At 39.6% G+C, this 22,653-nt stretch overlaps 1 protein-coding gene across 7 annotated transcripts in view; it reads left to right on the plus strand.

Moving 5' to 3' along the window:
* ctnnd2a (catenin (cadherin-associated protein), delta 2a) overlaps window positions 1-22,653 on the plus strand; it is a 363,719-nt gene that overhangs the window by 336,019 nt on the left and 5,047 nt on the right. For 3 of the 7 annotated variants that reach the window (XM_047350525.1, XM_047350526.1, XM_047350529.1), the window contains 4 exons: window positions 7,347-7,473; window positions 11,058-11,189; window positions 11,694-11,770; window positions 12,576-15,217. In XM_047350525.1, the coding sequence (XP_047206481.1) occupies window positions 7,347-7,473; window positions 11,058-11,189; window positions 11,694-11,770; window positions 12,576-12,989 (750 nt within the window). In that variant the 3' untranslated portion in view covers window positions 12,990-15,217. Of the gene's footprint in view, window positions 1-7,346; window positions 7,474-11,057; window positions 11,190-11,693; window positions 11,771-12,575; window positions 15,218-22,653 lie in introns of those variants that run through there. The other 4 variants (XM_047350527.1, XM_047350531.1, XM_047350532.1 and 1 more) reach the window with 4 other exon arrangements.

Raw genomic sequence — 22,653 nt, forward strand, 5'->3', positions numbered from 1 at the left:
ACACAGTCTCCTTCACTCAATATCGGCATCCACACCTAAGAGTGTTGTTGTCAGCCATGGTAGTGGTTACATATGGTGGATTCACTGATCAGACAAATATTTTGTTTCACTAGTTGGGGTCAATCAACCCTAAACATTTCCCAATTCTGGTCACCAGCTAATTTCTTTGTGCTTCTCTAGCTTTTAACCATGTTGAGCTTTTAGTTTCACATTCAGACATTGTACTGATGTGTCCAAGTATGTTGTGACAGCTGGTCAAAGTGTAGCTCAAGTATTCACAGCTGTTTTGTGTCTTTTATTGCAATGGAAAATTTATAGTTTGAAAAAACAGTGAGTAAATTAAAATATAAAAACTTCACAGAAATCAAAGCAGCCATTGATCTCATAAGTTACTTTTATGTTTTGCCTGGTTTCTCTCTGAAATTCACCTTATCATGTTAGATGAACAGAGACAGAAGATGACTGGTGAGATAACTCCTGTTAGGCTGGAAGCTAAAAGATTGTTTAAAAAGTCAGAAAAGCAGTGTTGTGCTCCACATCTATAGTAAGGATGTCTGCAAAAAAATATAACAACAATATCTGGATCAAGCTATAAAATAGCAAACTACAGGCAACAAGACTGAAAGATGTGAAGGTTAGAGGAAAATAAACCTTATGAGAGCAGATGGACGTGTGAGTAAATCACTTACAACTGTAAATCTCACAATCTTAGTATGAAATGAGTGCGAGGGGATGTGTGGATTTGAGCCATGAACAAAAAAAATGTTCAATGGTCAGTGAGACCCAGAGGGGATCCACCTCTCACTGTGCTTAACCTTTTACAATTCGTACCATAATGGCTTGCTGGCATTATTGCTGCTTGATCCCCACACACACACTCACCTCAGTTGATGAGGCACTAATCGCTTTTTACCTTGCAGTCCTGTGACCTTCAGCTGACTATCCAGTGAGGATGAGAGCAACAGGCAGACCGGTTGCCTAGAAACCACGTTTACTTGTGTTGTCTCGTTCTTACATTGAAGGAATGAGGGGAAGAAGGTGGGTGGGAGGAGAAGAAAAAAACTGGTGAAAAGCGTAGAATAGCTGAAAATTACTGAGACTTGAACTCTCTAAATGAATTATGTGTCTACTCGCTAATGTTAAATATTAAGGATTTTTTTTTGTTTTGTTTGGGTGTTGTTTACACTGTAGGACTTCAGAGTTCAAACTAAAAGTGAATAACATAAAAAATGGATTTGTTGTAAAAATAATTGATAGATGTGAATTTATTTATTTGACTATTGGAATTTGTGCACAAGAGGAAATGTATGAAACTCCCCTAAAATCAAAAGCTTTATTTTAGTGTCTTGGTTTGTCATTTTTGTTACCACTTTTGGCATTGCAAAAATATACAACCACATACATCAAAATACTTGTTTGGGATTTTATGTGATCAACAAAACAACATACAACATAACAGTAAAGTAAAAGTTAAAATGGGAGTTTTCCAAGTTTTTACAAATACAAATCTGAAAAGTGTGGTGAACATTTGTATCCAGCCCTACTAAGTTTCACTATTATCAGTTTTCACTGCAATTACAGCTGCAAATCATTTTGGGTATATCAACTTTGCAAACAGAAATGAACACTTTTGCAACTATGCAGATACCTCAAGCTCAGTGAGAATAGATTGAGAGCCTGTGAACATCCATTTTTCATTTTGAGTTATTGCTACAGATTTAGGTCTGAATTTTGAATATCCATTCAAACACATTATTCCTTGATCTTAACTATTCTATTGCAGCTCTGGCTGTATGTCAAATTATTGTCCTGATGGAAAGTGAACCTCTGTTATAATCTTAAGTTTTATGCAGCCTCTAAGAATTGAATCTAAAGAAATGTTGAGTTCTATCCATCTTCCAATCAACTCTGACCAGCTTCCTATTCCTGCTAAAGAAAAACATCCCTACAGCTTTTAATGCAGGGATAGTGGGCTCAGGCTGATGTGCGAGTGCTAGGTTCTTGTCAAACAAAGTGTTTGCTGTAAACTGCAAAGGGGACTTTATGTAGGTTTTTTTCCAACAAAATCTTTTTTGCCACTCCTGAAATACCCCAACTTGTAAAGTGCACAACTAATGTGGGCAGACTATCCCACCTGAGCTATAGATCTCTGCAGCTCATTCAGAGTTATATTGGACCACTTGTTTGCCACTATGCCTTTCCAACGTCATGGCCATTTTGTACTGCAGGATAGTTTGTCCTACAAAACCCAGCGGCCACTGCGGCTAATATGACGGGGCCGTCCCAGGTCTCCCGTCACAGGAGGCAATATGGGATGGCGAACATTTGAAAGAAGCTGCTTTTCACGCTGGAGACCGGACCAGCAACTGAAGCGCATCATTTCTGGAGAAGAGTCCCAAGTGGATTTCATTCATTCTCCTTCGTTGGCCAACGAAAAATTCATAAAAAGAGGTTTCTGGAATAAGAAGGCCAAAAATTTCACTTTGCCGATCAAAGACGTAAGTTTAACAACGTAACCACAAAAAAACCACGGAGTTTCAAGGAGACGGATCGCCACCTTGTTTTATCCAGTCGACTCCTGACGGTCAGATCATATTTTCGCCAAGGAGGCCAGAGGACGAAGATTGACCGCTCTTCCTGAAGTTAACTGTGGACGCACGTTAACTTCCAACTTTCCCCCTCCTTCTCTCTCCCTCTGCTGAGAGGAGACAACGACAAGTAAAACCCATCCTTTATTTGTATTTCTTTCTTAGAAATAGTCTGGGCAGGGTAGAGGAGGTTTTAGTGCAATTAGCATCACCATTTAGAGTCTAATGTGTTCTGAATTGTATGTGCATGCCATTGTTTTGAAACTTGCTGGTACTTTCGGAGGCCGCCGTGTCTCGCAAGTGTGTCTTTACCGTGCAAACACCTGCGCGCAGGTGCGCTGTGAAACTGAACTGCTATAATAACCTTATGGTGAAAATCAACCATTTTCTTTGTCTTCAACTTTACTGCTTACTGGCTTGCCGCCAAAAGTTTTATTACCCTTTGTCCTCGGGGTTTACAACCTTGCTGGGGGGGAAGGTTTATGACTGCCTGCATCTCACTGAGCTACACTTTCTGGCGGGCTGCGCTCCCAAAGCTTCGTTCGACACCATATTCCCTTGTCATATTATCACTTTTGCCATAACTGCTGGTTGATTCCATACACACCCACTGCTGTTTTGCTTTATTTTGTTTAGTTAGATATTTGACGCCCTTTTTGTGTAGAACTTTACATGTTTGAGTAGGTAAAGATTATGAAATCGGAAGAGCGGATTGTATCAAGCTGTGATTTAATAAATATTCACATAGATAAAGAGAAGGCGTTTTGTGTTTATTTTGTGCAAGAATGATTTGTCAGTCAAAATAAGGTTAAAAGTTCCCCACGTTTCGGCAGAAACGGTTGATTAAACAGCGACATCTCTGGTAATAGTTATCAATTATTACTGAGTATTTAATGGTTGTAATTATCAAAGGCGTTGAGCCACAGTTACACCAGTTACACCAGAAGACATCTCTGGTCTCGATTCATAAATGAGGATTTTGGTTAAGAAATTAATTTTGTCAAATTATGATTGTTAATTATAGTCCGTCAGTCATTTTCTACCGCTTATTTCTTAGTGGGTCACGGGGGAGATGGTGCCTATCTCCAGCAGTCTATGGGCGAGAGGCGGGGTACACCCTGGACAGGTCGCCAGTCCATCGCAGGGCAACACACAAACCACACACACACACTCATTCATACACCTAAGGGCAATTGAGAGAGACCAATTAACCTAACAGGCATGTCTTTGGACTGTGGGAGGAAGCCGGAGTACCCGGTGAGAACCCACACGTGCACAAGGAGAACATGCCTTCTTGCTGCAAGGGAACAGTGCTACCAACTGCGCCACCATGCAGCCACGGTTAATTATAATTCTTGATAAATATTAATCAATAATCATAATTCAAACAGTTACCACTGGACTCTTGGTAGTTTTCTGATCAATGATCTCCTTGCAAAGACGGTCAGCTGGGCGAGCGGCTTTGTCTCGGTAGGTTTGCTGCTGTGCCGTACTCCATCTCATTGTTTGATGATGGACTGTACAGCGTTCCTTGTGATGTTTAAAGCTGATATAACCAGATGTGCTCTTTCTGGTCTTTATGGTGCTATTTGTTCACTAACAAAACTCTGAGGTTGTCACAGAACGACAGTATTTATACTGAGATTAAATCACACACACACACACACACGAACTCTATTTACTAATTAGATGACTTCTGAATGTATTTGGTTGCTCTGGATGGTTTTTCTAGAGTAAAGGTGGCTGAATACCAACAAAGGCCAAACATTTCAGATATTTATCTGTAAAAAGAATTTAACGTGTACTCATTTTACCCTACATTCTGTAGGTCTATGAAATGACTCCTAATAAGATACAGTGAAGATGGCACAACTTAAAAAAGTACAAGGGGTAAATGTTTGTAAGGCACTGTAGGTTTCATGGCTAGAAACAAGCTGAGTTACACCCAGCTTGTTTCTAGTCCATTCACTCACCACCATTGCCTTGCCGATATGAAAAGATTTCCTGACTGCATTGCTGCTTCTGCTTAATGTTTTGTATGTCCAAAAGTATTGATATTATCTACCAAGTTCAGAGTGATTGGAAAGCATTTATCTATAACAATGGGTGGAAAAATGAGCACAAGGTAAAGTTCAATTAACCTGTCAATAGCTGCCAAATGAAAAATTTGTTTTTCTTTGACTTGTTTTATATTTTGTCATACTGTATGTGGGTCATATCCATTCTAAAAAAATTCAATTATATGTGTCATTTTGTTCGAAATAGATCTGACTCACATACAGAAAAACACAACTGAATTAGTGAAAGGTGTTTTATTTAAAGTGATACTGGAACGTTAATGGTAGAATCACCAACTGCATGGAAAGAGGGGAAGGAGAACTGGTGAAAACTATAATCTTGAGGAATAAACGAGAAGTAATTATGTTAGTAGAACGGCTTACTAAGTGAGTGAAGTCAGGTCGCCAGGGTTAGAGGGAGTCGGGATCCAGGTGTGCGAAGCGGAGAAAATCCAGATGGTTTACTTGAGCTGTAGACTGAGTTCTGGTGAGTTCAGGAGTTAATTCAATGTTCAGGCACTTGCATTGGAGGGTGGACAGGGTACGCTTCTGCCTTGGTTCAGGAGACGGAGGATAACAGGAAGCTGCCAGCTTGATACATGGAAACAAAATCCAAACGAAATACACCAAACATAGGTAATCTTGATTGTCCAGAAACGTCTGGAACCGAAGTCAAAGTTCAATGAAGAATGATCAGAAGGTTCAGGTTTCTGCCTGCGAAGGAACATAAACAACATCAGCTTTAGTGACAAAGAACGAAACATAGCTTAGAAGTGGCTGAGCTTGTTACCACTGAAGGCAAACACTCTGGCATCGAAGTGCTGGCAGCTCCCTGCTTAAATACTCCTCCCATGCAATCAGCAGATCAGTCGCACCTGTCACCCAGCACACCTGAGAAACTCCAGCACCATCTGAAGACTGACAACAAAAGTGCAGACAAAAACACAAAACACACACACTGAACCCACAACCCCAACAATTTGAAAGTTTTGCTAATGCTTGTTTTGCTCTTGGAGGACCTCAAGGAGCCCTGTGGCTCATTCCTTGGCCACATTTGTGAGTTACATCTGTCATCAGCACACTACATATATCACTCTGCAGAATACACTTATCATTCAATATTCAGTGGCCATGTTCACTTGAGTGGCCTGACAGTCTGACAGTATCCAATCGAACAGCAGTCCAGAGTACCACCAGGAGGTTACATTGTATTTATTGAGATTTGTTGGGGGAGAACCAGAATGTTCAATGAGGCGAGTAAGAAGACTGAAGGACTGCTGAATAAATAAAGGAGGTACAAAAAACTGTAGAATGGTCAAAACTATCTTTGAAATATCATGCGTTAGAAGATCCAGTTTTCTATTAGTTGTCAGAGATCTGTCAGAAAATAGGGCAGCGTGCAATTCAGTCCACTTTTCAGCATATTATTACACTTTTTCTCATCACCCTTCTCCTCTTGCTATCTTTACTCTGCTGCCATTACTTCTACATACCCAAAAACCACTCCTCTCTCTTCTTACATTATATTATCTTTTTATTATCCTTAGCTACTACATGGCTTGTCGGGTATTTTGCTCTATCTCGCTCATCTGCTCCACCCTTAAGTCGTCTCATTCTCCTCCCATCCACGTCCTTCTATAAAGCCACATTGTGCTGAAATGATTCTCTCTCCCATGTTCTTACAGTTGCCACTTTCCCACTGCTCATCAGAGAGCTGTACACATTAAAGTTGTAAAAGACATGTCCAAATGATCTTCTATCATCTGCTTGTGCTTTAGTTTTTTTAGGAAGCCAATTATCTTAGTGCTAAATTAAATTTGGTTCCACCTCCGTGGGTGTTGTTGGCTGTTATAATCCATTCTCATGAACACAGTTCTGCTCCAATCACTGTTAAACTAATACAAAGTCACTGGCTTAGCTGTAATTATGCTTGGGCAGTTATTATTTGCTTTATTTTTTCCCCTATAGCACTTCGATGCTTTCTGATGTCAGAGTTGATGCAGGTGTCTAAATATATAATAATTTTGATGGAGTGTGGGCACTCTGGATATATTTATCATTCTTTATTTATATTGGCTTCCAGTGTCTAGAATAATTTTAAATCAGATTTTTCAGCTTAATAATACTCAGAAAGTCTAAAATGAGTTTTGAAATGTTGAGTTTTAGTGTTGAAAAAGTTGAAAAGCATTGAAGCAACAGCATCTCCTTTAGCTGTCTATCAGAGCAAGGTCAAGAAATTTCAAACATCTCGCTGCAAATCTACAAATCTTTTGTTTCTATAATTTATAAGTCAGCCAGCAGTCATCCATAAAAAAAATTTATGTTTTTGCAATGCAGCCACAAAGTTACAAGGAGTGCTCGATTTCCAGCCTGCAGCATTATAAATAGAGTCCTGTGATTCATCTGTTCTGAATCAGTGTCGAAGTCATTGTGGAAATGCCACCTCCTACTGCAAGTTAATCAGTTGTGCTGTTTGAACTACCCCATGGTAGTTTGAAGTATTTCATCTGCTGGAAGTTAAAAATCTGCTTGATTTCAGTTTTTGAAGGTTTAACAATTTAGGGAATATTATACACATGCTCTGTTGTACCTAAAAAAAAATTTAATTCACAGACCTTGCAAAATATTTATTATGCTCAATAGTGTTGGTAAATGCATCTAAACTAACCAGATTTTTCTTTGTTGTGTGGTTATTTTATAGGATGGTTACTCACAACATCATTTTGTGGGTTCTGCCTCAACAATAGAGAGAGACAGACAGAGGCCCTACTCTTCTTCACGAACTCCCTCAGTTTCCCCTGTCAGGACATCCCCAAATAACCGCTCTGGTGAGAAAACATGTTCCCTACAGCTTTATGTACATACTGTAATTACATTCTGGTTTGTTGAAACTTTTTACTTTTGATATGTGTGCTGATTTTGACTGCTTCCTGTCTTTATGCTACACACCGCTAGCTCTAGTTTTCCCACTTAATACACAAATCTTTTCAAAAGAATTCAATGAGCATATTTATCAAATGGAGTAATTGTTTTATGAAGTAGGGAGATTATTTTTAAAAGGCAAGCACAATTGGATTTGTATATCTACAGATTCATATTTCTTATTAGAATGTATATTGTAAATCAGACATTAATATACACTGTAAGAACATAACTTTTCCCTCGCTGTCTGCATTTTAAACTGTATGACTTAGACCCATGTTTTGAGGCAGAGCAATGTTTGCCTATGGTCCACAGCCAGTTTGAAATAACTTTTCACACCCGCCCAAATGAAGCAGACTACATAGGGAAACAAACTCTTCCATTTAAAGTGGACTGATCCAGGCTTGTGAAGGTCTTCAGTTCTCTCCCTGATATCTGGCCCGGTTTCTCATGATGGGATGTCACATAGAAAAACCAAATGTGTCCTTCCATTTAATCTAATTCTTGTAAATCTGAATCTTACAAAATGACATCACCATCTGGGCTTTCCCAAATAGTTTAAATGCATTGTAAATTTATATAATAACAATATCTCATTAATAGGAAATAGAAATACATTTGTTCATTTTAAACAGGAACAGTTAGCTAGATCTTTTTCTTCTCATCACAGGGGAAAAAAGCTATGTCTCTTATACAGTGTATGTTGATATCTCATTTTAACTGTATTTGTTTCATATTTAAATATTTTGTTTTCTCATTTAGCTTTACACTTTCTCTCTCCATGTTTTGGAATAATTTATTTCAATTTAAACTGAAAAAAATGCAACCATGTATAAGCTGACATACATGCACACACATCAATTAGCCAGTAGCATCAACATTCACCAGTCCATCAGCTTTATACTAAGACTAAACAGTTCCTAGCATTAGTGCTTGCCATCTATTGGCAGTCATGCTATGAAGTATGATTATCATTAGCCTTTAGCCTGAGCCCACTGGCCTTCATGCTTTGCAAGAATGCATTAGCTGTTAGCATTGGTAGTGGAAGATCCTTTAGGTGTTCTTTCTCCACACTGGGCTTAGCAAGCTGATGAGGCAGAAAAGTACTTTTCCTTCCTCCCGGCTTAGCGAGGTCTTCAAGGACCCTGCTAAGAGAGAGAGACAGAAGAAGCGAGGGACAAAATAAGGGTGTGTTTGTGTGCAAGCATTAGGAAATGGAGATGGAGGAAGGGATGTAATAAACAGAGAGGGTGATAAAATGAAAAAACACAGAGACAAGAAGAATAGAGGATTGAGCGATGGTAAATTCAGGGGGGAAGTTGAGAAGGCTGCGGATTTGACTTTGGCAAGCGACATTGAGAGTAGCTTTGTGTTTATGATGCCGTGGAGTTGTGGGGGTAAAATGGGAAATCGCTGGATATGACTCTTTATCCTGCTTCCTCTGCTTTGTGCACCTTCTCCTACTTTGCTTTCATGCTTTTTCCTCTTCATCTCACTTTCTCCTCTTGTCCTTCTCCACCTACACTTGTTTGCAGCAATCCACACCTCTGCTTCTAATCTCTCACTCTTTCTCGACCACCCCAGTGCACACACTTACTAATACACACAAATAAACCAGTATCTCCTAACTGCATATGCTCCAGACTGCAATCCGAGTCCTTAGAGATGGATCAAAGCAAAAGGGTGTAATGAAGGCATGCAAGCACATTGGGAAAGCAGGAGAAAAAGAGTTGATGTGAGAAGAGAATGATAAAACCGTGAAAGCTTGGCTGACTGTAGAGGCTGAGAGAGAGAGAGCAGCTAGAAATGCAGAGGGAGAGAGACCTATGCCTCCATCATGGCCTCTACAGGGTACCAGAGTGTTTAGCCCTGATACAGTAAAACTCCCAGGGCATCAAAACCAACCGCTACAGGCCATGTCCCCTTGGTAACTGTAACCAGTGATAGCATTTTCTCTGTTGGAAACCAGCAGGTTTGAAAATCCATCTTAATGGAATCTGAGAAAGTGTAAAAAGATCAAATTAAATGCCAAATGTCTTAATATCATAAAAAGCTTTGCATCAAAAAATTAATCAAAATATGTCAAATGTAAATGCGTATATAAATGCATGCATGTACAAAAGTATTTATGCATGTTTTCAATATCTAAAATAAAAAAAATATATATATATATATATATATATCAAGAAATATTTAATGTTTTAAAGAATTTACTAACTTTAGGGAGGCAGGCTATCTGCTTCAGCTACAGTCATATCCAAAAAATTTGAATATAATCTAACAAACACACCAATAAGGTGTGTTAGATTACACGTGACTTTTGAAAATAACCTTTAAGCAGATATTAAACTTTTTTGTAAACTCACATTTCTGTATTAAATAGCGTTTTGTAGTGGTCTGATTTAATAATCTAATCTTAAATGTCATGTTTTCATTACCTCTAAGTGGCAATTCAGACAAAATAATAGAAATAAAAGCTTAAAAAACCAGTCTGTTTAAATTGATCTATATAATGTATTTCACTGAGTTACTGAAAATAAAGGCACTTTTCAATAATCTTCTAATTCATTAAATATGACTGATGTATAGTGGAAGCACCTATCAGTATTTACAGATAAGTGTAATTTCTTTTTTTATTGTTTGTAACACCCATGTCACAAGGGAGATGGTAAATAAAGGAAAAAGCAATTTTGTGTTTATTATGGCCTTTTCAATGGCATAAATTACCACAATATAGAGTTTATACAAGGATTCCAAAAGGTTAGTCAATATGCTTTGCTAAAACTACCCACTACAACTCTTATTGATAATTGATAACAGAATAAATTCCCTGTTTAAAGAAAGGTTAAACACCAGTTCCTGAACAGTTCCTTCTAGTTTTAACAGGTATTTCGTGCATATTAAATAAGATATATTTAGTCGGATTTGTGCCTTTCAGTAAGATTTAGTGAAAATCTAAACAATCTTAACTGGCTTGCTTCCTTGTGTGTTTTATTATCTTAAGGGTGTTTTATCTTTGGCAGGGTTTGGACCCTGTTTGTGTCCTGTCAAGATAGTGTTTAAGGCCTCTTTATTGTGATAATTCCGTATTGCATAATTCAAGACTTGACCTGACTGACCAAGACTGTTTGCTTGATCAATATCTCAGCAGTTTCAGATTCGTATAATTTACAAGAGCTTTACACACATAAAGAACACACAGAAATTGAGTATATTTTGCGGACAAAAATAACACCAGATGCAAAATTTGATACTCCGATAGCATGCCTATAAGCACTTGCTTGAATTCCCAGACGTTCCTTAATGTGCTGGAGGTGACCCTTTCTGCTGACAAGCTAAATGATGAATAATGACTGTGCACCTTGAAAGACCAAGAAAAGACGCAAACACACAAACATAAGCAGGCAAAATGCAAAGGCTCCTGCTGTTCTGGATTTATTACTCTCATTAATGTCTGCATCTGTTTGTGTATGCACACGTGCGCGTGTAGCAAGCGCTCCTGCCTCCCCCAGAGAGATGACGAGTCTGAAGGAACGCAAGATGGACTATGATTCCACAGCAACCAACGCTGGTTTCCATAGCAACAAAGGAGAGCATACATCCCGGAAAGACGGCATGGCAGGTGTGTGCGCACGTAGAGAAAGAGAGAGAGACAAAGTAGAATTAAATTATTCTATTTTATTCACCTCTTCATCCTACTCATCTTTTTATTTAATTTCCCCTTTTATTTATCTTTCTGTTTTTAACCTCACGTTTTTTTTTTTACTTTTATATATTTTTTTAAGTTATCCACTGCTTCAATCTTAAATAAGCTTTGCTTTGTCCCTACACCTATAAATTATTTCCAGTCTGCCTTTGTCTTCATACCAAGTACTACTACCGCTAATATGCCTGCTTTTCTTCATTTCTGTGTTCTCTTCTGTGTTTTCCATTCTCTGAAAACCTCTTATGTTCTAGCTCTAATTTGTACTTTTAATATGTCAGTTTTTATGTTGTTTTTGTTTTTTTACAACACTAGACTTTTAAATAGGCTGCCTAAAGTACTTTGGCTCACCGCTTTGTAACTGGTGGTGGTAGCTGTCATTAACCAAAATGCTGGCACTATTTTTTTATTTTATCCATAAAGTTCAAGTGTCCTGTGGGTCATCTACGTTGTTCCGAAACTCTTACCTGACAGCCAGCGATGAAATCAAGCAAAACCAGGTGAGTTTTTCCAATATGGGTGTTCAGTTTTATTTATATCCACTGTCTCTGTTTTTCAGCAGTGCATGTGTTTCACCATGACTCTTCTAAATTGGCATTTGCTGTCATAATAGGTTACTTATTAGGAAAGATTACAGCAGAATGAAGGAGGTACAGCAGATCAAAATCAAAAGGTGTCTTGCTGTGATAAGAGATGCCCTGGTAGAATGTGCAACGGATGTTCGCCGTCAGTTCAGGCATTCTTAAACTATCGCAACCAGGAACAATAGCAGACTGGCAATTAAAGCTGTTATCCCAATTGATTGCACTAATTATTTGCCTCTGTTAAATGTCTGCTGGTGAAGAGGTAGGGATAACAGAAAGCATCACGGTCTTTGACTCAGGAGATTAAAAGTGAAAATTTGTGTCGATCTCTTAAAATTCCAATTAAAGTTTGAATTTGTTCAACATTCACTGCTGCTGGCTGAACTTAAGTGAATAAGTGTAATACGTTTTCGAGGCAATAGGTCTTTATGCAGCACTGATGCACACAAACATAGCTTGTCTGTGTGAGAACTAGTGTATGATAAAAATTGCCCTATCATTGCCTGTCTGTAATAGAGAATTCACAGCATGAGTCCCCCTACTGCCTGCTTTTTAAACCCTCTTCCCTTTGTTTTCCCTACCTAACCAATCCTCTGCTTTCCATTTTTCTTTACCTCTCTCCTGTTTTTCCCTTTCGTCCCACTACTTAAACTCCTGTGACTCTGTCCTTGCCCGCTGCACTTCACCCACTGCCACATCCACCACTCTCTCCCTCTACCAGAGTCCTGCCCCGCCCTGTGTTATACCCCCTCAACCCCAGCAGGACAGCCCATCAGCAGCTATGCTAAAAGACTACGACCTCTACCCCCCTCCTCCTTCCTTCCCCCAGCCCCAGCCGCCACAGCCTCCACCTCACAGCCAAAGCCGGAGCTTTGACGAAGCCTACTACAACGACCCAGGACCACCTCTTCCACCATCACAACCACAGCTACAGGCACAGGCCCAGCCTCAGGCCCAACCCCAGCCACCCCCAAACGCCACTGGACCACCGCGTGACCCCCGGGAAGACCTTCGAATGCACCTGGGCCTCAAGTCAACCGGCAACTACGTAGACTTCTACTCAGCATCACGGCCATACAGCGAACTGAACTACGAGACCAGCCACTACCCGGCCTCCCCTGATTCCTGGGTGTAGTTTGACCATAATGATGGGAGGGAGGGGGCAAGAGTCTTTGTGTGCTTGTGTGAAAGGGATTACTTTTGCAGGAGATTATTAGGAGACTAAAACAAGGTTACTCTAAGTGGCAGTTTGAGAAAAGACCCCTTTGCCAATGATAGGAATTTTGTGTCCTTAAAAATAGCTGTGAACGAGCTTGATGGGGTAAGAAGGGAGCCAGGTAGAGTGACACAGAGAGATTGTGCATGTGCATGCAAACATTTTTTAATTACTTTCTTCCGGACCACTTTATCATTTTTTAAGGCTAGCTCAATTTCATCCCTAATTGGAGTCAGTGGGAATCGATATGAAGAAGTGAATTTGACAGAGTGTATAAGGAGTGGGAGAGAAAACATTCAAAAAAGTGAGAGTGTATGTAAATGCCTTGAGCGGATGGATCAAGAAATAATAGGGTGCTGATGAGGAAACGCTCGCACTCTGTAGGAGCAGGAAGTAGTCTGACCTTCTATTGCAGTCAGAGATAAAGAGAGATGAGAGACTGAGATGGCATGAGCGTTTTCAAGGAGGTGAGAAAAAATAAAAGCACAGAGAAAAATGAAAGCACACCAGCCTCAAGGGAAGAAGTGGATGTTTACCATTTCACCAAAGTGACAAACGTAGCACTGCTTTTATTCAATATTTTTTGTTGCTAAGACCTTGCTGCGTGAAAAGTCTTTGGAATTTGTTTTCAAAGAATGTCACCTTCAAGAGACTGTAAGTCACCATTATTTTACATGTGTTTTTTTTTCTTTCTACTTTTTTATATTTACACTTTCTGCTGCATTTTTTATTTTCTGTGTACACTTAAAAAGGGGTTTTAATGTGTATATTACACGTTTTTGATGGACTGCTCGTAAAAATCCAGGTTTTCATTTTCCAACTGACTGAAACAACAAATGGATAAAAAAAAAAAGTGAAACATGAACGAGGCAATCAGGAAAGATAGTCAGGCTGTGAGTGGACAAATGATTTTTTTCCCCTTTTATCCCAGGCCAGAGAGGAATCCCTACGATGTTTGTGATTTGCTCACTCCATCAAGTGAAATTTCTCAAGTGGACATAATCAAACGTCAAGAGTATCTTAAGGCTGCAAGAGCTGGCAGAGCTTGGAGTCCCAATCAAGAAAAGTGCTTTTTTTTGTTCACTGCCAAAAAAGTATATAGACATATGTTTAAAGCACACTCGTATGTATTTGGAAAGAACTCCTGTTTGACTTTGGGGATGTGATATTTTTGACAGTCACTCATTACTTTTGCATCAAAACCAGATTCCCGTTCATGTCAGTGTACAGTAGAGAAGAAGTGGAAGAGAGACATGACATTGTGCCAAACTTTGACAGATCAAGGACCAGTCCTAGAGGACTTGACAGGGAATTTTGTCAAGTTTTACAGACAATGACCCGATGGCTGTCTCCTCTGTTTGTAACTTCGATTTTCTTGTGTTTTAATCAGGTGAAGCCGTACTTATTGCTGGGGGATCTTGGATACCCTCTCCCTCCCATAGTTGTACAGACCTGCCTCTTCGTTCTGGCCGAGCATGTGTGGGCGTGCGTTTGGGACACGTGTGTGTTTACGTATACGTGCATGTGTGTGATGGACTGGATGGCTTGTGAGTGTGCTCATGTAAACATGAGCGAGTGTATCTATGCATGCATGTGTGTAGTAGTGTACGTATGCCTCCGTTGGGTCTATGTGTGTGAGCGTTCCTGTGAAAAAAGATCAATGTCCAAACAAGGCATTCCTACTGACAGTTTGTCCGGTTTTACAGCATCATAATAAAGGTAAAAATCACTAGAATGATTGTTGAGACAAAAGACGAATCTATAAATACATGAACATAAATATAAATATATAATTATATAGATATATAATTTTTATGTGCTGATGTCAATGTCACTAATTGCAACAAATGTTTGCCAAAAAAAAGATTGTGGTGTAAAACAGGATTCTTGTTCACTTGATCCAAACAGTAAAAGTGCTGATCAGCTCCCACCCCACCCCAACTCCACCACACACACACACACACACACACACACACACCTACATGTACACCCTAACCAAGACAAAACAGGAGTTTCACCTGAAGATGCTCTGGCTCGAGTTGTGTGTTATCGTGTGTCCATGCTTCTTAGATGATCCTGCTGAGAAAGGACCGTACTTGAAACAAAAGGGGGAAAAAAATAAATAAAAGACTCTTTTCAATCAAAAACTTTGGTCTCCGCTTCTCTTGATCCTTACCACAAATTTCTTTATTCATCCAGTTGTCTAATTCTTTGCTACATTATTCATGGTAAAAACTGTTTTCCCACACTTTAGTATTTCTCAGAACTCACAAGTCAGTGGATGGGATGTAAGGTGTTGGCTGATCTGCAACGCTTTGATGTGTTTTATAATAACCCACACCTTTACTTCTTTCTTGGGATTCAAGTGTTTTAAACATCTAACAGTAGTAAGAAAGAAATGAAACTTTTTTCCTCACTAATCCAATTTATGTGCAATTGTTTTAAAAACAACTTCAGAAAATCTAGTCAGGTTCTCTAAATGTTGAGTAGTTTAAATTCAACTGTGCCTAACAACATGTGTTTAAAGGGTTACGGGTCTCTAAAACAATTGCTGCGGTCTGCTGGAAAAATGTTACAACTTTAAATGCTGGAATAGAAGTCAGATTAATTTGTAGTTGTTTCAACATAGTTTGTGTTACAGATGAAGCTACTCTGACCCAGAAATGGCTTTTCTGTCTTTAAGGATAAGCTGCTACACTTTTTTTTGGGGGGGTGGGGGGTTTCTGAAGGCGTCAGGGAGATCTTTAGATCTTAACCTAATGTTACCTCTCGATTTAACAGTCAGGAGAACACCAAACTAAATGTCTGATGTTGAAATATCTATATTACCAAATATGCTGGAAAACACCCGAACTTTAATTTGATGTGTGGGTTTTTTCACATGGTGATGCCTGTAGAAGCCTTGTACTTTTTCATCTTTGTAAATGATTTGTATTTGTGTGCCTCTTTCTTTTATTGACAAGATATAAGCTCAGAGGGGCACTTAAAATGCCCTTTTGGCATTAGTGTATGGCACATTATATTTAGAACAAAGTAGTGCCGATGTATCTAGGGTTAGGGTTGATTCTGCACTGCATACTTTTACAAATTCTTTTTTTTTTCTTGCCAATGAGGTTCATATCATTCCAAATTTCAGGACTGTCTGAGAAATTATCAGAATTATAAGAATCAAAACAGCAAACATGAGAAATGTCTTGCGCTGTGAACTCTGCTATATAGATAATGTGACATGCATTTGCGTTTTTCCAAAGTCATACTTAAGCTTCTAGGGAACGAATGACCTTTAAAAGTATTCTAGTGCAGAGTCTGTAGACAATAACATTCCAAACAGTCTATTCCCTCAAAATGGCTTTTACATGAGCAGACTGTTCACCAACATTGTCTGGGTGAAACAGCAGAGTTGACATATTGATATCATCATTTTTTTCACTAAACATACTGTATTTCCTGGAGGCTTAACGGACAGCAGTACTAGAGCATGTTGTGTGAGAAGGCATCGGATAATAGGCATGTTAACACTACTGCTCATAATGATGCCTTTTAGATGCCATATAGATAATGTACTTACACAACGTAGACATGATAGGCATGACAGCTAGTATATTTCACTTGATGCAGCCCCAAGTGACAACAGTGGCATGCCGTTAGAGCAATCTCTATAATTAAGAGATGTAAAGATGAGGACGTAAAGGCCTCTACATACACCAGTCGCTACTTTCACATTACTGGAAGTGGACAGTATTTAAGGATTCACTAATGGAAATTCCCATTTTCCCAATCATTGTGTTCAGTTTTTGCTTTGCCCCTGTAGGTTGGGTTCCATTTATCTGGATATCCATTTGGACTGAGGTAAATTTTAAGCAAATAAAATGAATGAGTTTGAAATGAAGGTAGCCACATTTGTTACAATCCATTGGTATTCATGTCTGCCCCTCCTCCTTCTTCTCTTTCATTCCTGTCTTTGATGCTGTCTAGCTTGGACTGTGAAATGCAGTGTCGGGTAATAAGTCCCTTGCGTTGATTATTAGCCTTTACAATAGAGGCACGGCTTCTCTGCCTGAATGTAGTCCCACAGTGAAAGGCTGGCATAACTTAATGTGGCGTGAAAATAGCTCCTCAATTTTCCTGTGCACAGCCTTTCTAGAAACTGCCCTGTTCCACCCTGCAGATGCCTCCAGCCTTCTCTGTTTCACTCTGTCTTTGCCAGTGTTCCCTTCCCTACTCTCATAGCGCCAGTGCCTATTAAGTCATGGCAAAACTCCAGCTCTGAGGTTTGATGGTGTGTGCGTACCAATGCACATTTATCCAGTTGCATGTTGGCAAAGAGTCAGAGAGGATTTGATTGGGGGAGAGGTCGGACAAAATGAGATGTAAGGGAAACAGGAGAGGACAGAGTGGGGACCAGCGGTTTTCGGCTGTAATTTATACTATGAAAATTTTAGTCTGAAATCATTCTGTGTTTAAGAAGACATGAAAAAAAAACAAGATCTACTGTGTGCCACTGATGGAACTTGACAAATCAAGGTATAAGAGATGTTTCAACATGAAGAAGATATAATGTTGTTGTAAAGACTGTTTTGAAAATACAGTGCCCAGGAAAATTATTTAAAGCCCTTAACCTTTTTCACATTTTGTCACCTTACAAGGACAAATGTCAATGAATTTTAATGGAATGTTATGGGATAGACTACCATAAAGTAGTACATAACCATGAAGTCGAATGAAAATGATACATAGTTTTTTACAATTCTTTGCAAATTAAAATTTTGCATGCAATGGTATTCTACCCAACTAAGTCAATACTTTATAGAACCACATTCTGTAATGACAGCTGCAAGTTCTATGAAAGTATGTCTACCAGCTTTGGACATTTACATAGTGAAATTGATTGCCTGTTGTTCTTTACAAAATGGCTCGAGGGCAGTCAGATTCGGAAACGCCTGTATCACTTTGACTGGGCCATTCTGTCATAGGACAATGCTTTGATCCAAATAATACCACTATAGCTCCAGGTGTATGTTTAGAGTCATTATCTCCTTGGGAAATTGATCCTCCACCTCAGTCTCAAGTCATCTGCAGCCTCCAACAGTTATTTCTAGGGTTGCCCTTTATTTAGCTCAATCTGTCTTCCCATCAACAGACATTATGATGCCGCTACCACTATGTCACACCATGGGGATGGTGTGTTCAAGGTGAGTTGCAGTGTTTCCTTTCAGCAACGCAAAGCATATACCATGTACGTAGGTTAAAATAGTTGATTTATTTTATTTGACCAGAGCAACTTCTTCCACTTTTGCTCCAGAGTTACAATGTGTTGCTTAACTGCCTCTATGATTAATACTTTCCTTGCCTGGCCTGTCAGTTTAGGGGAGAAGCTCCATGCTGTTTTATAACCTAACCCTGCTTCAGATTTCGCCACAATTGTGTCCCTAACCTGTCTGTGTTCTTTTGTCTTTAAGGCATTCAATAAAACAGCTTTATTTATACTGAGATTAAATTGCACACAGATTGACTGTGCCTATTTTTAGATGCATTTTAAGGGTAATTGGTTGCCCTACATCTTTGAGGGTGTCAGAGTAAAGAGGGTAAGTACAAGCGCAGGCCCTCCTTTTCAGATTTTATTTGTAAAAACCGAAAAACAACTGTTTTGTTTTCCTTCTACTTAACATGAAAGCATTGCTTTATCCCTTTGGATGGATGGATGGACGGATCTACGGACGGACGGAGGAATGCATGGATGCAATGATGCATGGATATTTCAGTTTATAAAAATAAGATTTAAAAAATGTAGTTATGAAATTCTTAGCCCTAAGTCACCTCTATTATATTGCAGTAATTCTAAGGTCTCAAGTCTATCTTTAACATAACTGTTTTATTCTCTCCACTAATGCCCAAAGACCTTTAGGTCTGTATCCTGCTGGAGATCTCCAAAGGCTTTACATTGTCCTGTGAAAATCTATGATCACGTTGGCTTCTCATTTTAATGTTAGGTAGATATGAGAAATATCTTGTTATAAAGTCAGGTAGTGCATTTTTATTTTCCCAAGAATCTTAGCAAATTTCTGTATTTTGAAAAATCAGTCTTTCTGTACTTAGACCATGCAAAGTGTTACTAATCATTTACACACAGTCAGAATGGTCAATGAAGAGTTAACAGAGAATATTATAAAGTTGGTAAAAAAAAAAAAAGAAAGCAAATTTAGTCTAGACATTGATTCTATAAAACAAGTCTGTTATCAGTTCTTCACAAAAACCAAAAAGACGAAAGCAATTGTCAATAAAATCCAGACTTAAAACTCCTGTCTCAAAAGCAGTAAATTCACCACTAAAAGCATTTTAATGTGCACAAAGCTAAATCTACTGATTAATGGACTGCTGTACCACATTTAACAGGTTCACAGCCCATATTTAGCTGTTGAAGAGGTTGGGTGGATGGAGTTACACATATGACCATCTAATGGAACAACTCTGTAAGGATGCTCCAGTAGTTTAAATATATTTTATTTGTTATTATTTAGATTGCTGTTTTCTTGTGCTTTCTGGTCATGTTTTTCATGTTACAAAGTGCACCATTAGACCACGTTAGACCACCAAAGTGTAAATTATTATGGTGAATAAGACATAGCTTATATCATCTACAGGGGTTGGACAATGAAAATGAAACACCTGGTTTTAGACCACAATAATTTATTAGTATGGTGTAGGGCCTCCTTTTGCAGCCAATACAGTGTCAATTCGTCTTGGGAATGACATATACAAGTCCTGCACAGTGGTCAGAGGGATTTTAAGCCATTCTTATTGCAGGATAGTGGCCAGGTCACTACGTGATACTGGTGGAGGAAAACATTTCCTGACTCGCTCCTCCAAAACACCCCAAAGTGGCTCAATAATATTTAGATCTGGTGACTGTGCAGGCCATGGGAGATGTTCAACTTCACTTTCAAGTTCATCAAAACAATGTTTCACCAGTCTTGCTGTGTGTATTGGTTCATTGTCATCCTGATACACGACACCGCCTTCAGGATACAATGTTTGAACCATTGGATGCACATGGTCCTCAAGAATGATTCGGTAGTCCTTGGCAGTGACGCGCCCATCTAGCACAAGTATTGGGCCAAGGGAATGCCATGATATGGCAGCCTAAACCATCACTGATCCACCCCCATGCTTCACTCTGGGCATGCAACAGTCTGGGTGGTACGCTTCTTTGGGGCTTCTCCACACCGTAACTCTCCCGGATGTGGGGAAAACAGTAAAGGTGGACTCATCAGAGAACAATACATGTTTCACATTGTCCACAGCCCAAGATTTGAGCTCCTTGCACCATTGAAACTGACATTTGGCATTGGCATGAGTGACCAACGGTTTGGCTATAGCAGCCTGTCCGTGTACAGGTCCTTCTCAAAAAATTAGCATATTGTGATAAAGTTAATTATTTTCCATAATGTCATGATGAAAATTTAACATTCATATATTTTAGATTCATTGCACACTAACTGAAATATTTCAGGTCTTTTATTGTCCTAATACAGATGATTTTGGCATACAGCTCATGAAAACCCAAAATTCCTATCTCACAAAATTAGCATATCATTAAAAGGGTCTCTAAACGAGCTATGAACCTAATCATCTGAATCAACGAGTTAACTCTAAACACCTGCAAAAGATTCCTGAGGCCTTTAAAACTCCCAGCCTGGTTCATCACTCAAAACCCCAATCATGGGTAAGACTGCCGACCTGACTGCTGTCCAGAAGGCCACTATTGACACCCTCAAGCAAGAGGGTAAGACACAGAAAGAAATTTCTGAACGAATAGGTTGTTCCCAGAGTGCTGTATCAAGGCACCTCAGTGGGAAGTCTGTGGGAAGGAAAAAGTGTGGCAGAAAACGCTGCACAACGAGAAGAGGTGACCGGACCCTGAGGAAGATTGTGGAGAAGGGCCGATTCCAGACCTTGGGGGACCTGCGGAAGCAGTGGACTGAGTCTGGAGTAGAAACATCCAGAGCCACCGTGCACAGGCGTGTGCAGGAAATGGGCTACAGGTGCCGCATTCCCCAGGTCAAGCCACTTTTGAACCAGAAACAGCGGCAGAAGCGCCTGACCTGGGCTACAGAGAAGCAGCACTAGACTGTTGCTCAGTGGTCCAAAGTACTTTTTTCGGATGAAAGCAAATTCTGCATGTCATTTGGAAATCAAGGTGCCAGAGTCTGGAGGAAGACTGGGGAGAAGGAAATGCCAAAATGCCAGAAGTCCAGTGTCAAGTACCCACAGTCAGTGATGGTCTGGGATGCCGTGTCAGCTGCTGGTGTTGGTCCACTGTGTTTTATCAAGGGCAGGGTCAATGCAGCTAGCTATCAGGAGATTTTGGAGCACTTCATGCTTCCATCTGCTGAAAGGCTTTATGGAGATGAAGGTTTCATTTTTCAGCACGACCTGGCACCTGCTCACAGTGCCAAAACCACTTTACTGACCATGGTATCACTGTGCTCAATTGGCCTGCCAACTCTCCAGACCTGAACCCCATAGAGAATCTGTGGGATATTGTGAAGAGAACGTTGAGAGACTCAAGACCCAACACTCTGGATGAGCTAAAGGCCGCTATCGAAGCATATTGGGCCTCCATAAGACCTCAGCAGTGCCACAGGCTGATTGCCTCCATGCCACGCCGCATTGAAGCAGTCATTTCTGCAAAAGGATTCCCGACCAAGTAACTGTACATGATTATTTGAAGGTTGACGTTTTTTGTATTAAAAACACTTTTCTTTTATTGGTCGGATGAAATATGCTAATTTTGTGAGATAGGAATTTTGGGTTTTCATGAGCTGTATGCCAAAATCATCCGTATTAAGACAATAAAGGACCTGAAATATTTCAATTAGTGTGCAATGAATCTAAAATATATGAATATTAAATTTTCATCATTACATTATAGAAAATAATGAACTTTATCACAATATGCAAATTTTTTGAGAAGGACCTGAATATTGACCCTGTGGAGCTCCCGACGGACAGTTCTGGTGGAAACAGGAGAGTTGAGGTGCACATTTAATTCTGCCATGATTTGGGCAGCCGTGGTTTTATGTTTTTTGGATACAATCTGGGTTAGCACCCGAACATCCCTTTCAGACAGCTTCCTGTTGCGTCCACAGTTAATCCTGTTGGATGTGGTTCGTCCTTCTTGGTGGTATGCTGACATTACCCTGGATACCGTGGCTCTTGATACATCACAAAGACTTGCTGTCTTGGTCACAGATGCGCCAGCAAGACGTGCACCAACAATTTGTCCTCTTTTGAACTCTGGTATGTCACCCATAATGTTGTGTGCATTTCAATATTTTGAGCAAAACTGTGCTCTTACCCTGCTAATTGAACCTTCACACTCTGCTCTTACTGGTGCAATGTGCAATCAATGAAGACTGGCTACCAGGCTGGTCCAATTTAGCCATGAAACCTCCCACACTAAAATGACAGGTGTTTCAGTTTCATTGTCCAGCCCATGTATATGTACTGTCCTTTTATTAGAAGTTGAATATATTGAAAATACGTTACTATTTCCATGCACATGCATACACAAAAAGGGGCA

The sequence above is a fragment of the Girardinichthys multiradiatus genome, chromosome 21 (assembly GCF_021462225.1).
Source record: "Girardinichthys multiradiatus isolate DD_20200921_A chromosome 21, DD_fGirMul_XY1, whole genome shotgun sequence".
In the NCBI taxonomy this organism is placed as follows: domain Eukaryota; kingdom Metazoa; phylum Chordata; class Actinopteri; order Cyprinodontiformes; family Goodeidae; genus Girardinichthys; species Girardinichthys multiradiatus.